The 15,353-nt window shown below is 36.9% G+C and overlaps 2 protein-coding genes and 1 long non-coding RNA gene across 6 annotated transcripts in view; 1 reads left to right on the top strand and 2 right to left on the bottom strand.

Moving 5' to 3' along the window:
• Positions 1 to 15,353, top strand: part of LOC127511276 (uncharacterized) — a 249,197-nt gene that overhangs the window by 60,616 nt on the left and 173,228 nt on the right. The gene's annotated exons all lie outside the window — the stretch shown is intronic.
• LOC127511199 (heavy metal-binding protein HIP-like) overlaps positions 1 to 15,353 on the bottom strand; it is a 219,057-nt gene that overhangs the window by 111,534 nt on the left and 92,170 nt on the right. The window lies entirely within an intron of this gene.
• On the bottom strand, positions 119 to 7,364 carry LOC127511245 (membrane-spanning 4-domains subfamily A member 4A-like). Its single transcript, XM_051892059.1, has 8 exons — positions 7,234 to 7,364; positions 6,644 to 6,854; positions 6,040 to 6,150; positions 5,875 to 5,943; positions 1,976 to 2,125; positions 1,517 to 1,630; positions 566 to 646; positions 119 to 457 (listed from the first exon to the last, which is right to left on the bottom strand). Exons 2-8 carry the CDS (start codon positions 6,827 to 6,829, stop codon positions 386 to 388), a joined length of 783 nt encoding a protein of 260 aa, XP_051748019.1. The 5' UTR covers positions 6,830 to 6,854; positions 7,234 to 7,364; the 3' UTR covers positions 119 to 385.

The raw sequence follows: 15,353 nt of genomic DNA, 5'->3' as shown, positions 1-15,353 counted from the left end.
GGAGAGGGTGGGGTACTCTGCTGTACAAGACCCACGAAACTTATGACAATGCAATATCACAAACTTTAAATAAAGGTGAAAGGTGACAAACAAACAAAAGAGACAAGAATAAGCCTTTTTTTTTTTATTATGTATACTTTCTTTTTACAGATTATACTGTATTAATTAGTTGTGCAAAACAAGCAATCCAATTTCATTAATGATCAGGCAAATTTCTTAACTAAAGAAAAAAAATCATGAAATAGTGACTTAAAAAAAATAATCATTATTATCTGATCAAGTGATTTTTCCTTTGCTGTCATGTTCTTTTTTTTTAAATGAAAGATAATGGACAGGAAAACCCACAAAAGCATTTCACACAACTGCAGGAACTCTGTTTTAATATTTATTTAAATTCACTGTATTGTGGAGGAATTTCTGCAGGAAGTGGCATGGCAGGGTTGCTGACCACAGATATCTGCAAGAAAACAAAAAACAAAACTATATGATCAGCTTCATTGATTACAGATTAATAAACTTTGAGTAAAAAAAAAAAAAGTAAACTGGGCTTACAAGCTTCTCTTACCTCTGGGTTGTTAAGATTATGGAAATGATTGTGCCCAAAACAACAGGGGTGTTGAGGTAAAACTTGTGGAACAAACGCCACCTTTGGAAAAATGCACAAGAAGTGTTTTATGCCTTCTTACTGTGAAATGACATATATTCATTGACACTGGCAGACAGTTTCAATATTACAGGTTTATAGACATCAATCTACTTCAGATAGAGAAGAAAAAAGCAAAAGACAGAAATGTCCTGGTGTGAAACCTCATGCTTTCATTTGGATTTCTTAAAATAATTTCACGATTGAAAAACCATATGACATTTCTCAGTAGATGGTAATGTTGCTGTTTTTGAAGCAGTTAAACTTGGAGTTTTGCTATTAGTAGAGACGTTGAACACTGTTGAGAGACTGGTAATTCACAGACGTTTAATCTCTGTATATCAGTGGCTCAAACCTCAATTACTAGCTCGAAAATGATGTTTTGGATTAAGGGATGAGAAAGGGTTCTACAAGAAAGGGTGCTTTAAGGACAGAAATCTGATAAATGTCTTGAAATAAAATGTTTGAACAATGTTTTTAAATTGGGAAAATTGACTCCATTGAATTAGTAGTTGCATGTTTCAGAGTAAAAAGCTGTACTGTGATCATGTACACGTGTGCAGCTTATAATACCACATTTTTAAAGTGGCTCAGGTCACAGTAAATGTTTCTTCTCACAAAATCCATCTCAGCAAGTGCTGCAAATTTACTGTTTTGTAATGTAATGTGTGCTAATTTCACTTTATTTACTTACACATAATTTCCAACATTTTTGTGGACATAAGTTTAAACCTTGAGAATTTAACATGGTAAAAGTTTGAGGTTTTGAACATTTGAGAGTGAAAAATTTAAGAAATATATATTTGTCTTGCATATCTGAGGAGTTCAGCTGACAAAAACATTTGGGAACCCCTGACTTGATGCATCACTCACCTGTGGAGAACAGCAGGAGGTGGCTTTACAAGCAAATGCTGACAGACAGATGGAGATGATAAACTCAAGGACTGCGAATATCAATGATACACTATTGATTCCAAAGAAGAGAGTCTGAGAGAGAGCAAAAATAATAATGACAAAATAATTGATAATTAGCACTCACACTGGTACAATGGCTGTTCAGAAGATCAGAATCTACCATCCTTGAGGTTCATAATACAACATATTTATAGGTCAAACTGGACTGAGTTTACAATTAATGTATAATGTCAATGCTTTCTTACATTGTAAATGATCAGTAATAGTAAAAGATCTATAAACTACTTCTGAAAATGTTGGGAAAAAGACTGGACAGATGAGTGCAGATTATGGCTTGACTTTTGACAAGTGTTCTGACCACACAGTGATCTTACTGTAATTAATAAATAAACGTGAATATAAAAGTTGGTGACATACCTTATACTTTGCCTCAATATCATAACACTCATAATCATTGCAGTAAATGTACATGTTCAATGGCCCTAGACCCAAATCCATTGAAATTATGATAAAGGAAATGCCTGCAGTTATAGTACTGAAAATGTTCATCCCAAGTGAACCTTTCACCTATAGGTAGAAAACCAACAACATAAAATTGATTAATAAATTAACAAGAACTTTAGCTTGTTAACATAGATGGAAAGGTATATGGAGTGTGATAAAAAATACACTGCTTGACATAAATGAATAAAATATACCCACAAGCATCAATTATCAGGGTCCAAGCTCATGTGGATGATTAAGGGATACAATTGAAATGTAGTTTTTACAGCAAAGTCCAGTCAATCTTCACTGATAGTTTAGGTTACAGCAAATATGCTGGTGTCAAAAGGGACAAATGGAAATCCTCCCTCTTATTTCTAGTCCAAAACAAATCCTCTGTATATAGATATATTATTTACTGTCGTAAGATATGCGATCGTAAAATATACGGGGTGTATATGGACTCATGTTAAACACTGAAATTTAGTAAAAAACCCAAAATTTCCATAAACTTAAGTAATAATTACAATGGTTTATACAAGGTGCATTGCCAGTTTTCTATAGCTAATGAAATTAAAACATCAAGGAATCAAACTGCAAGTTATGAAAAACATAGGCCTACATAAATATGTAAAGGAAAACCTGATAAAACATGTTAAATTGGCAGTAAGAACAATTAAGTAAAATTAAAACCAAATTTACGACCCTGCGGGCCGTTGTGATGAGCTGTTTTTCAAGGTTGGGTGTAGCTGGCCACCTCTTATTCTAGAGAGTTTTGTTTACGCCTCCGCTCTCCTGAGCTCCAGCTAAGACACTGACATCAAGAGTGTCAGTCCTCTGTGGCCCGCATGGTGAGCTGTCTTTTAGCCTTGAGTGTGGTTTGGCCTCCTCTTGATCTGAGAATCGTTCGGTTGAGGCCTCGACTCTCTTAGGCTCTATTTAGACAGTGTGTCGGCCACTGTGGTGAGTTGTTTTTAAGATTGAGTATAGTTTGGCCTCATCCCGATCTGAGGATCGTTCTGCTTAGGCCTCCACTCATCTGAGCCCCCCACCTTGAAAGACTCTTTTTGGTTGAGTGTGTTTGTCCTCCTCTCATTTTAGAGTTGTTTTACTGAGGCCTCCACTCACCTGAGCTCCAGTCTGTTTGGCCCTTTGTGTGGCTGCCTTGATAATCTGTTTTTATGTTGAGCTGGTTGGCCTTCTCTCACTATAGAGAGTCATTCTGCTGAGGCCTCTGCTCACTTTAGCTCCAGCTAGTCAGCGACACCAAATTTTGGCCCTCTTTAGGTCGCCTTGGTAAGCTGGCTGTCAGTTTGAGTATGGTTGGCCTTCTAGCTATGGAGAGTTTTTTCTTCTAAGGCCTTAGCTCATTTGAGCCTTCTATGAGGCCGCCTTGGTAAGCTGTCTTTGAAATTGAGTGTGTTTGGCCTCCTCTCATTATAGAAAGTCGTCCTGCTGAAGCCTCTGCTCGCTTGAGCTCCAGTTAGATAGGAACATTGAGTGTTCGGCCCTCTGTAGGGCTGCCTTGGTAACGGTCTTTGAAGTTGAGCTTGGTTGGCCTCCTCTCACTCTGAGAGTCGTTCTTCTGAGGTCACTGCTCACCTGGGCATAAGTTAGACAGTAACATCAAGACCCAATGTAGGCCACCATAATAATCTGTTTTTGAATCTGAATATGACCGGCCTCCTCTCACTATAGTCATTCTACTGAAGCCTCTCCTCATCTGGGCTCAAGTTAGACAGTGACATTAAGTATTATGCCCTCTGTGAGGCCGCCTTGGTAAACTGTCTTTGAAATTGAGTGTGTTTGGCCTCCTCTCATTTTAGAGAGTCTTTCTGCTGAAGCCTCAGCTCACCTAAGCCCCAGTTAGACAGTGATATCAAGTGTCCGGCCTTCTGTTGGCCGCCTTGGTATATTGTCTATGAAGTTGAGCATGCTTGGCCTCCTCTCAGAATAGTGAGTTGTTGTGCTGAGGCCTCTGCTCACCAGGGTTAAAGTTAGATGGTGACATCAAGTGTTCGGCCTTCTGTGAGGCCACCTTGGTAAACTGTCTTTGATCGGTCCCGTCTTGGGGCCTTTTTTTATTTGGCTCAGAGATCCTGACCTTGAGTCAGGCAGGATTGAGCATGTCTTTTCAGTTGCCCTGTGGTCCTCAGGGGTTGAACCAGATCCTACTAGTATAGTGACAAGGCAAAGGAACTCATTTTTTTCTCTATTCCCGCATTTCCTTAAAGGTAATGCCTGTCAGGGACTGGCTTTACCAGACCTTGAGCTCTGCCCTATAGTTCCTATAGTGCTAGTTTAGACCCTACTCTAAAGTAGAAGCTAATTTAGTTCCACCAAAAGGAGTTCCTAGAACTAAAATCATTCCTAGTTCCTGCAGTGTGAACACAGCAAAATCTGGGTACTTCAGCCAATAGTTCTAGGAACTATGAAAAGATTCCTCTGGTGCGAAAGCCCCTTTTGTTGCAAATGGAACTTATTGACTTGCAGTGCAACAGTGAGCTAAAAACTAAATTCAGAGAGGCACAGGGACAAGCAGACAAGACTGGATAGGTTTTGAGAGAATTACCTCCATGCTTCCCAGAGCTATCCAAAGTGTTCAGCCCGGTAATATGCCTTTTTGGAAGCACATATCTGTGTGAGAAACTTTCCTCAACTATGAACTTCAATAGATGCAAGTACAGGTCCAGGCTTAGTGATGCCCATCTTGAAGCTGTACTCAGAGTTTCAATTGTGACTTCCATCAGGGTAAATTGTGCGAGCAGAAACGCTGCCATGTGTCTGTTTATATTTTTTAAGTTTGACAAAAATATTTTAGTAATGGAATTTGAAGTAAATTAAAAAAATGAAATAAATTTTCAGAAATGTTCTGCTTTCTTGTTGTGCTTGAATGTTAAAATGGGCCTCCTATGAGGTTTCAATCACAGCAATGGGCCCCAGCCAATCTGAGTTTGAGACCCCTGATGTACACCCTTTCATGGAAACGGTATTCTCTAGTGGCTGTGGCCTTTTTCGGCAGGATAATGCGTACTGCCACAAAGCAAAAATGGTTCAGGAATGGTTTGAGGAGCACAACAACGTGTTTGAGGTGTTGACTTGGCCTCCAAATTCCCCAGATCTCAATCCAATCGAGCATCTGTGGAATGTGCTGAACAAACAAGTCCGATCTATGAAGGCTCCACCTCACAACTTACAGGTCTTAAAGGACATCTTAGTGCTGCTATCATCTTAGTGCCAGATACCACAGCACACCTTCAGGGGTTTAGTGGAGTCCATGCCTCGACAGGACAGGGCTGTTTTGGCAAAAGGGGGACCAACACAATATTAGGAAGGTGGTCATAATGTTATGCCTGATCTGTGTATATTTGCATGTTATATTCACATTATGGTAAATTACCATAATTTTTATTTTATATAGTGATGAGCAAGGGGGCCCCCTGGTAATTCGAGGGCCCTACGCAACTTGCGTAGTTTGCGTATAGGGAGGATCGGCTCTGATGTACATCAATAAGTCAATTTTTTTTAAAGGTAGGCCACTCAGATTTGACTTTATTAGTAACTGAAATTTGATTGGCTGCTAGTGGACTTTTTATGTAGCCAAATCATATTATAAGTTTGTTATGACATCCACCAAAAAAGATTCATATTAATTTTCAACTTTACCAATCCTTCAGTTACTGACAAGTTTGGGTTCTCTACAAATTACGGTCACTGATGCCCATACACTTTTATAGAAGAAAAATAAGGATGAAAAAATCAGTACAAACATTATAGGTTTCAAGTACTTCTGGTGCTTCAAGCCCTAAAAATGACAAGTGTTGTGTACATACCAAACACAAACTGGAGGGTGAATTCAGTTTGTTTTCTGCAGCAATGCAGAGTGAGCCTGCGGAAATATACTGAGAGCAGAGAGAAAGACACAAATCAAGACTTCTGCTGGAATCTATAACTTATGTTAGAAAGACACAACACTTAATTATATAATTGTTTCTTACGATGAGAGATCCCCAGTAAGGAATACCACTAATGACAGAGATGGAATTTGCATAAATTGTAGACACGATTCCCAACAGGAGAGTCAACAGACCAATCATTATCTGGACAGTCTGTGAAGGACAAGAGAGTCTTTTATAAAGAAAGTAAAACAGCATCAAATTTTGGGGAACATTATAAAATGTACAATATATATTTAAAGAAGCTGTAGTTTTGGACTTATGCTTGCACTACAAAAATATCCAGGTATTCTCATTGCATGAAATCACATACCGATTTACGGATGAGCAAAATTTGTCCATTACTTGACATTTTTTGTTAGTTTGCAACTCTTAAAACATTCTTGTCTGAGACTGATACACTATAATTTTTTACTATTTTACCCTGTAAATGATAAACCTAACATTATATTGCTGTATTTACTGCATTGTCACAAGGCAATAAGTCACATTCTTCAATAAACATATGTGTATGCTTTGTTCATGTGTGTACCACTCCTTTTTTTTTTTTTTTTTTTTTTTTTAAGAATTTAATCATTCCTTACCTCACACTGACATACACACATACAAATTATACAATTATTTGGGTTTATAATCAATTTCTCACCCCAAGGGCTTTTGGTTGGCCTTTCAGAAATGCCTGAAGTCCATGAAAAGGTGAAACTCCTGCTGGCTGTTGTCCGTAAACAGGCACAGGAGCATTTGTCCCAGTTCCAGCTGCTGTTGTTTGTGTTGGTGGTTGAAACTGGATGACAAGCGTCGAAGAGGTCACGGGTATGACAGTTTGAGACATTCTTGTTTCTGAATCTGAAATTGACCTGTACAAAATCATAGTAAATTGAGATTAGATATAATTATAAAATACATTTTCTATGTAAACAAACTTTCCAGTTTATTTATTAAAATGTTATATATTCATTACAGTTATTAATATAAATGTGGACTTCACATTGTTGAAAAACCTATGAAAACACTTATGTCAATAATAGTTACTCTATTAGACCTTAAAAACAGAGTATATGCTATATAACAAACAGCTCATGTTTAAATTGATCCACGTCATTAACATTTAAGGCATTTAGCAGATCCTCTTTTCCAAAGACACTTACAAAAGTGCCCTATCAACCATTATAGAGAATAGGCATCTGTATACAGGTAGTCAGATAGTCTGTGTAAGTGTATAATTTGTTGTTTTACCGGAAAATAAATCTTCTCTTCAGTTGGTTTACCACACTGTAGTTGAGTTCACTCTTCTGAGATGAGCCGATGTAACTAAGATGTAATAAGAGTAACTGCTGATACTGTTTCCCAGAATGAAACGGGAATCAGGTGGAGATCAGGTGGTTAGAAGGGGTGGTAAAGCAGGCACAAAGGACAATAATTAACTGAAGTATTCATAAATGTGTTTATGTTGTACTTCATAGCAAGTAATCTGCATATAAATACTGTAAAACAAAATGTGATCGAAATAATAATGATTAGCACAGCATGATTTAAAATTCCATAGTGAAAGCAGGTAACACTCTTTAGTTGATAACAGATTCAACCTTTTGTAACTTAGAAGTGTAATTTAATTTTATAAAGTTTTTATAAAATTAGCATTCATTCTCCTCTTGTCAAATGAATTTCAGTCAATAATCATACATAATCATTGTTCCAAAACAAAGCATTAACACTTTACTGGTTTGATTCAGTTTTGAATTTAAAAAACAAAACAACTATCATTCCACTAACATGTGCTTTCTTCTCTAGAAGTCACTCTTACGTAGCTGTTAGTATAAGCAGACAGACTGTGACTATTGGGGTCATGGTATCAATGATCCAATTATCCTGTTGGGTTTTCTGTTACTGTTTACTCTAGCGATAACTCCAGACGGGTGAACTTCGAGGGCTACATTACAGACATGGCACATGTAATCACCTCTGAGTGTTGTGTTTCACACTTGAACAAACATAGCCACAGTTTTAAAATCGCCTATACTAGAGTGATTATTTAAAATGTTATCTAGTTGTGCAGTGATGTTTCTAATTATGTCATCCAGCTGACTGTTTGAAATGGCATAATTGTCAACTAGTCCAAACACATCTCACCAATGAGAAAGGGTTGACAAACCAATGCCAAGAATATTTGCAATGGAAACCCATGACATCCCAGTTGTCCTCAACCATGAAAGTTATTCTGTAGTGGTGTGATATCTCGAAGTTAGAATCAAAAATGTTTTATGGTTTCATTCTTCAGAGAGAGCTCATAAGTGAGAGCTTATGAATGGTGTTTTGTGTTGTAAGTGTTTGTTGCAAGTTTTGATGCCTTGATGACAGGGGTAGGGGGCTCAAGGCCAGCCATTTTCACTGTCATGATGGATGATAGAGTCCTGTCCAGAGCCAAACTGTTTCTAGTTTTGGTTTTGTTCAAACCCACCATGGAGAACACTCTGCATCTGCATTCAAGTGGGGAAGAACTAAAACCAGTTTGGAAATCTTAGACAGCCTACCAAATCTGCTCAAACTAGTCACCTTTAAAAAAAAAAACATGAACCAAAAATAAATCTCTTTAATTTTTTATTAGCACTCATTAATTTAAGTAGATGTCAAAGGGTGTAGAATATTTCTTACCCTATTCTTCTTCATTGATTACATATTCCCCCCAAAACTCTCAATGTCGAAAGTGGCTGGGTCTTGAGTCATGGGGATGTCTATCAATTGATATTCAAGGAACTCCTCTCTTAGGTGATCATGCTCTTGGGGTCCCTGGTAAGCAGTTCAGAAAACCTAAAAAGAACACAATGTGCACTGAACTGTTTAAGATACAGTGGGAGAAACAACAGGGTTTGATTTGTGAACATCAAACTTCACAATCGATTTGGCAACCTGGGCTATTAAACACAAAACACACATGGCATTGAATTTGCTACTCAACATACTATATCAGCATAGTTTAAATCTTCCAAAAGACATTGTTAAGGAACTGTGCTTTCCCACACAGAAATACAAGTCAAGGTTGTTGGCCATTATTACCATTTCAAATTAACATCTACATTCTGAGCTTCAGGTCAACATTGATGGTTTGCCTCTCTACAAGAATTCAGCAACACAGTTCTGGCCCATTCTAGGAACAATGCAAAATATTAGACAAGAGGAACCAGTGACAATAGGTTTGATTTGTAGCACTTGTAAACCTACCAGCTGTCTTTGAGAGTTTGTGATGCACCTGCACGTGCATTTCTGAAAAACGTTAAAGGTCACACAGGCTATCACGGATGTGAACAATGCACACAGGATGGAGTGTACCTGGAAAACACAATTACATTTCAAAGACATGACATGCCTCTGAAAATGAATGAGAGTTTCAGAAACAAGACAGACTCTGATCAACATCATGGTACCTCACCTCTTGAAGAAACTTCCCTAGAAATGGTCTCTGGCTTCCCCCTCGATTACATGCACCTCGTATGCCTTGTATTGTAATTATGAGACAGCATCTCCACTTGTGGCTGAAGATGGGTCTCTCACTTGTAGACTGTCTGGATTTCAAGTCCACACATTGACAGAAAAGTTGGTGAATGCTCAGAGAAGTGTGCCCATGGAGTTTGAGGGAAATTGAAAGGCAACAGAGTTCAGACACTTTTTATTGTATACCGGACCCGTCATGATAAAAGATCTCCTCAGCACAGAGGTGTAAAAAAACTGCTTTTTGTGGGAATTTTCATTCTGTGCGTCAACAGTTTGATAGAAGATTACAGTGATTACGCCAATGACATACTGGCTCTATTTATCACTCACTTTGTCAACTGTATGGGCCACAATTCTTGTCCTATAATGCACACTGCCTTGTACATCTTGCAGAAGATACAAAAAATGGTGCATGGTGTCCTTAACAACTTTAGCGCTTTCAAGTACAAGAATCACCTGAACAAACTAAAAAGGCTTCAGAGGAAACCAACATGCCCACTGAGTCAAATAGTAAAAAGATTCTCTCAAATGCGAAGAAGCTGCAAAAAAATGAATGAATAAATAAAAAATAGTACACTCTCAAACTGGACCAGGCAAAAACAGTCATGTGTACATTGGTGGTAAAGTTGCTAAGCTGCAGAACATCATTTCATTCAGTGAGGAGATTTATGTAGCCTACAGTACCTTCAACCACAAGGAATTTTTTTTTTTTAATTTTGACAATCCCCTAACCTAATCTCAAAATCCCAATCTCAGTTGATTTCTGCAAGTTTGAGAAAATAGAGAGCAAAATTTTCAGTTGTTTTGTTTCATTTCCTCTTTTACATACGGAGTGTAAGGATTGGGTCAACGGAGTTAGGATCCATTTGCAGTTTTTATTGATAAGCAAACACAACAGGGCAAGGACAAGGCAGAGGTGTAAACAGGGACAGGCAGCAAACGTACAGAATCCAGGAACAGGCAAAGGTCAGGGCAGGCAGCAGAGAATCAAACACAAGAATAGTAATCCACAATAACGCTCAGAAAAGATCACCAGGGAAAATCAAGACTTTGCGTGGAGGTGTGGGTGCAAGTGTATGTGTGAGTGAGTGATTGCATAATGGGTAGCAGGTGCAGGGTGATCAGTCCAGGGTATGAGGGTAGATGGGAAATGGAGTCCAAATGATGTGTGTAGTCCAGGATGGAGTGCCCTCTGGTGGCAATGATGGGTACTCTCACTGGTGATCGTGACACGGAGTAGTTCTATAGCTGTGCATTTTGTTAAATAGTTTATGCATTTGAATTACATAGTTGAAAATTCATAAACAAAAAAAAAGTAATGGAAAATAAATCAAATTTACTGATGATAAAATCATTAACATAACACCTCTTGCTTAACATCAAGTTTAAGGATAAGTTCACTTCCTAATAATTTACCCCCATGTCATCCAAGATGTTCATGTCTTTCTTTCTTCAGTCTAAAAGAAATTAAGGTTTTTGATGAAAACATTCCAGGATTTTTCTCCATATAGTGGACTTCACTGGGGTTCAACGAGTTGAAGGTCCAAATGTCAGTTTCAGTGCAGCTTCAAAGAGCTCTACATGATCCCAGATGAGGAATGAAGGTCTTATCTAGCGAAATGATCAGTCATTATCTAAATAATAAAAAATATATATACTTTTTAAACACAAAATGCTCTGATTTTCACTCGCAGACAGATTTTGCAAAATCACCAACAAATTCCCAAAATCTGAGGCAAATTGGTGCTCGTTCACGTGAGTGACAATCACACATCAAAGACGCGATCTGAGAGAATCGACGATGACGCCCATGAGATGCCTGCGATTCAAAATCCTGCTGTGTGAAGTGTGTTCTGACTGAAAATGACATTGGCGATGACCTACAGCCAATGAGAGAGCAAGATACAGGGCAGCGGGAGGTTTAGGGAGGAGTTATAGACCAGAATATCAGCAAGCATGGCCTTGGTTCTGAAAAAGGCTCCTTCTCGGTCTATTTGGATCCATGAAATGGAGGAAAATTTAGTCAAACTTTGGCAGGAGCACCCATATGTGCTGACTGGCTCACAAATAGAACCTTATAGTTTTCCAAAATGTACACAACATAAAAAAGGAAATATCACATAATCTAAATAAGTTGTCACAGAATATGTGAATAACTCAATTTTGAAAAAAAATGTCAAATTGAACCTTATAATTCCAATGTGATGACATGATAAATGTAATAAATATGATTTTAACTTAGCACAGTATATAGTAAACACTGACAAATACAGCCAATCTGGGGCTAAAGGTGATTAGATGTATGGAGTATTAACTTAAATGCATTTGCATTTATTCAAGTATTAAAGTGAGGTGTTCTTTATTGTGCAAATATGTATTGTGCGAAGTTTAAAAAAATATTGAATATAAAAGGATTTTTTTTTATTTATTTCACAGATGATCGACAGAGTAGATGAGAGTCGATACTGTCTAATGTTATAAATAAACCTGGCACATGTTATCAAGAAGCTTGAGCGCAGAAACGTGAGAAACTAAATGCAACAGAAAATTACCCAACCACAAAAATGCCGATATCCTGTTTACACTGAACACATCCTGCGTGCAGTAATTGCAGATTAAGCTTCAAACAAAAAAAAAACTGCACACAATTTGTCACTTTGTCTAAAGTATAGCACACAAAACTGGGTGTATTAAATTTTACTAGTTTGACTTCTCAAATGTCGTGAATTTAGTTCATTTAAAAATAAATTGTGAGCTTGCATGTATGTTTTTTTTGTGCAGTTCCTTTTGCTTTACTTCACTGCCTCAAAATGTTTCTTCAGCATTTGATCTCTTCTCACAGATACCACAGGTACCAAACCAACAGCAATAAGAGTAACAAGTCTGATTTTCAACCAGTAAACTTTACTATAGCAGTGTGATATTAATAGATTAAATTGTACAAAATTGCTGTAGTTATTGCAGGTTGAATGTTTTGAGTTCAACCTGTTTTGGTGGCAGAAGATGGAGAAAAGAGAAGGAGCAACATGCTGAAAGTTTGCTGTTGTTGTTTGAAGTATATTTTGGGTAAATGTAAAAGATTTACACCTTGTTTATCTTTTATTAAGTGGTTTAAAACATATTTTTTTTTTGTTCTGTGTATGCTATATGTAATTTATTTTTTTATTGTCTCATGGTGTTATGTATTAAGCTTCTCATCACTCTCATAATAAAAGGTACAAAAGCTGTCACTGCGGTGGTACCCTTTCAAAAGTTATACACTGTAAACCCCAATGTTGTCATTAATAAAGAAATCAAGTTATCTTAACTTAACGTTACTTAAAATACCAAGCATCAAAACTTAAACAGGTGTGTTTAATGTACTCATTTGGCAGCAAAAATCTTTCAAAATAAGATTTTAAGTGTTATAAACTCAAAATTTCAGTTTATTAAAATTGTCTGCTTTGTCTCTGTTTAATATGATTGGTCATGTTTGAAATTCTGCCTTGACAACTGCACTGATTGGTCAATATAGCACAAGGCAGTAATTTAATTTTTTGGACGTTGTGAAATTGCTGACACAGCAGGCCACATCTAAAAGATTAAGGGCCAGATTTACTAACAGCTTACGCCAGTGCAAACCCTCTTTTGGCATTGAAAAACTACTTTTAAGATTTCCTAAAGACACGCAGTCCAAAATTAGCACTGAAAAGGCGTGGACTGAGCTGTTTTTGCGACTGACCTTATTCCATATGCATTTGTAGGAGTTTCCCTTTCAGACGCAAAATTTATGGGAGGAGAGTATTTAAATGAATCATGCAATGCAATTTATTAAGATTTGCGCTCGTCAATTTACTGGTATTTGCGCCATTATTTAACGCCCAAAAAAAGCTGTCGTTGCGCCTGTGTCGACCCGCACCTGATGAGAGCATCAGCTCTGCTTATTTGCGAAGCTCTTCTTAGATTGCTTTGGTCATTATGTAAACGATTTGACTGCGTTTGTGTTCTTTAATTTGTGTGTCAGCAGAAGATCACGCCCAAAACTTGCCACTCCCATCGGCGCATTTGTGGAATTGCGCTCTCAGGCTAATTTGCCCTGTTTAGTAAATCTGGCCCTAAAGTCGTTAAGTTAAATTGGTAAGTAATGATTAAATTATACTAATGTTATTTGCGAGGTATTCTAGCACATGAGTTCAAGCTTCACTTGTGCATTCGCGTGATTTTGTGCAGATAAAAGTAGTAATATTAAATTTATGTAGCTTATAAATATATGATTAATCTCATATAGGATGCGTTTTCGTTGAGGTTAACAACCTGCAGACCTTTGTTGTACTGATTCAGTACAATACTGATGATCATCTTCCTCTCAAACAGCAACGCAAAACATTAATAACTATGATTGGGCCTATCTTATTCATAACATTATAATTGTATACACTATTGTAATAAAACGTTGTGAATTCTTTGGGCTTAGCTGCTGTGTTTCGGCGTGTTGTTACAGGAAGAACGGATCCACAACAGCTACATTATTCTGACTACGTTACTTAGTTCAAGTTCATCTGTGCGTGATTTTATGCAAAGAGTTGTAATATTATTTTTATTTTGTATAAATAAATGAATTATCTTATATAGGATGTGTTCATTCTCTTCAGCTTCAGCGTGCGTATGCAGCTCTAGAATAGCGGAAGTGACGTCTTTGAAACCCATGGATATAGTGTTAGGGGCGGGGCCACGCTTGGGGGCTCCAGTCCAGCCCCCATTTTAGCTCCGCCCAAAAATTCCTGAACACAGAATTGGTAAAAAACTGTTTAACGTTCTAACTTCACAATTCAGTACTACTCAACGATTTCATAAAGACTTTACTAACTTTGTGATTATGATGTGCTCCATCAATTTGAGTTGAAACACATTTTAAGTTTTATACACTAAATTAATAAAATAAAGCTTCTGCTTTCTAACTGTCACTATATGTTTGTAATCATTTTTAAGAAATAAAAATTTAAATGATTGTCATAACTTTTTTTTATTTTCTACAAAACTATTTATAATTTTTTTTTTTCTCCTTCATTTTTGTAGATAACTAACGAACTAAAGTGTTACAATTCTACCGGTGTATTAAACACACGACGAGGAGATAAGAGTCAAATAAGTCTTTTACTTGAAAATCCAACAGGAGAATACAGGAACAGACAGGAACATACACCAATGTAGACACAAACGACACCCGACAACATACTGAACAGACACAGGAACTTAAATACACTGACTGATTAACTCAAATGATGAACAGCTGTGATGAATGTGATTAGTGTCCATGGTTACAGATTGTGGCGGGAAACTAGAACAAAGGAACACGTGACAGATGGAAACAAACAAACTGAAAATCCATGTGACTGTGACATAAAGTCATTATTGGCCAAATCTTTCTGAGGTAAACGTAACGTTATTTCTTCACAGATTGTTATTCAGATGATTTGGGTTATGTATATAACTCATATAATGTACAGTAGTACTAGTAGTAGTAATAATTTGATGTATATTTAAATCTGGTGCAATTTGTAGATAGTTTAAGGTTTAGATTAGATTTTAAAAAATATGGCAAGGGAACAAAAATGTTTTTTATGTTTTAAGTTATTAGTAATGTATTACTCATTACACACAGGTGCTGGTCATATAATTAGAATATCATCAAAAAGTGAAACTTGTATATTATATTCATTCATTACACACAGACTGATATATTTCAAATGTTTATTTCTTTTAATTTTGATGATTATAACTGACAACTAAGGAAAATCCCAAATTCAGTATCTCAGAAAATTAGAATATTGTGAAAAGTTCAATATTGAAGACACCTGGTGCCACACTCTAATCAGCTAATTAACTCA

This window comes from Ctenopharyngodon idella, chromosome 4 (genome assembly GCF_019924925.1).
Source record: "Ctenopharyngodon idella isolate HZGC_01 chromosome 4, HZGC01, whole genome shotgun sequence".
NCBI lineage: Eukaryota > Metazoa > Chordata > Actinopteri > Cypriniformes > Xenocyprididae > Ctenopharyngodon > Ctenopharyngodon idella.
The sequence above is the reverse complement of the archived record's forward strand: the minus strand, read 5'-3'. Positions and strand labels throughout refer to the sequence as shown.

Coding starts and splice junctions, on each gene's coding strand:
- LOC127511245 (XM_051892059.1), bottom strand. CDS start 6,829: ATGTCTCAAACTGTCATACCCGTGACCTCTTCGACGCTTGTCATCCAG. Junction 6,151..6,643: donor GCCAACCAAAAGCCCTTGGG/GTGAGAAATTGA, acceptor TGTCCTTCACAG/ACTGTCCAGATAATGATTGG. Junction 2,126..5,874: donor CACCCTCCAGTTTGTGTTTG/GTATGTACACAA, acceptor TTCTACCTATAG/GTGAAAGGTTCACTTGGGAT.